The sequence below is a fragment of the Sinocyclocheilus rhinocerous genome, unplaced genomic scaffold (genome assembly GCF_001515625.1).
Source record: "Sinocyclocheilus rhinocerous isolate Xijiao unplaced genomic scaffold, SAMN03320098_v1.1 scaffold705, whole genome shotgun sequence".
NCBI classification, from domain to species: Eukaryota; Metazoa; Chordata; class Actinopteri; order Cypriniformes; family Cyprinidae; genus Sinocyclocheilus; species Sinocyclocheilus rhinocerous.
Window position 1 is genome coordinate 1060061 of NW_015630576.1, and position 1337 is coordinate 1061397.

The 1337-nt window shown below is 40.2% G+C and overlaps 1 protein-coding gene across 1 annotated transcript in view; it reads right to left on the reverse strand.

The window, feature by feature from the left end:
• LOC107740635 (N-acetylglutamate synthase, mitochondrial-like) overlaps window positions 1-805 on the reverse strand; it is a 7895-nt gene extending 7090 nt beyond the window's left edge. The window contains 2 exon segments of the mRNA XM_016553119.1: window positions 408-648; window positions 650-805. Coding sequence (XP_016408605.1) covers window positions 408-648; window positions 650-750 — 342 coding nt within the window. The 5' untranslated portion in view covers window positions 751-805.
• Window positions 806-1337: the final 532 nt, after the last annotated feature.

Below are 1337 nucleotides of genomic sequence, written 5' to 3' on the forward strand. Positions count from 1 at the left end.
ATATAAGTATGTGTGTGTGTGTATGTGTGTGTATGCATACACACACACACACACACACACACACACATAGCCTATTTGTATTAAATACCATAAAATAAAATACGTTTTATAAAAAATATATAAACATAACTGACATTATTAATATTAAGGCTATTTAGTCATTTATCTAAATTGCGTTCGACTCTCAGTCTGAATAGCTATACAATGGGCAAATTTTGAGCAATTTTTCCGGCCAACTTTTTTTTGAGCAATGGTGCTTGGGCACTTTCCTACTGAGAATGGGTATCAAATTTCTATCTGGATACTTCAGATCAGTCGTGGGCCCTGTGTCTCACCTAGTTGCTCGTTGACAGCAACATTGCTCAAAAAGTGTATCATCAGCCTCACTCTGGTCGCAGGACACGCACCTCCAGAACCGCAAGCGCTGGAAATGAACCGGCGCGCTGGAAGTGTGTTAACCAGTAGCGAGCCTCCCGTGGATCTCCTCCAATTTCACTGAGAAAAGCCTTCACATCTCTGTAGATCAGCGTGCGGTTGGACCAGGCGTAGTTGGGGAGCTCCTGCTGGCTCCACGCCGAGTTTTTGCCCCCGTGTCCCGCGGCGCTGGATGCCCTCATGCGCTGGTTCACTGAGGCTAGTCTCCGCTGATGCTGAGCGCTCTTCTGCGGCCTCAGGGCTAGCGGTCTCGTCCAAAACCAAAGCCATGACCACGGCCCTGCAACCGGACGAACCGCTATTGACTTTGGCCATGAGCAGAGCCGCTGAGAGAGAGAGAGAGGAGCGTCTGGCTGCAGCCTGCGGTGTAGCTACATCCAAACAGGTGTTACGAGATTTTTGGTTTCTGAACTTTTCGGTTTCAGTGGGCGGAGCAGACATGAATATTCATCAATTCTAATATGATGATTATTTTATTTAAATTTGTATTTTTGCTTTTTATTGCTTAAACAGTCAATTCAAAAAGAACATTGCCAAGGGATCACACACAAATCCATTAAATAATGACCAATAGTTATAAATGAAGCATATTTATCAAACACAAATGCCATACACATAATAAATAAAAAATGGTTAAAAATAAAAATAAAAATAAAAACCTCAACAAATTGTGAATGACAGAAACATTTCAATGAGATTCAAACAATCATACACAAGGAAAGCATCCAAATTCATGGATTTTCTTTAAATAGGCTACTTCTCTATTATTTCAAGAATCTTAGTTTTTTTTATATTCTTTATAAGATCAAGTGATCAAGATCATTTTAGAAGTGAGTTTAATTAAATTTTAAAAAGGGAATAGGATGCGGAACTATTTGCGAATTTGTGTTTGTGAATGAAAA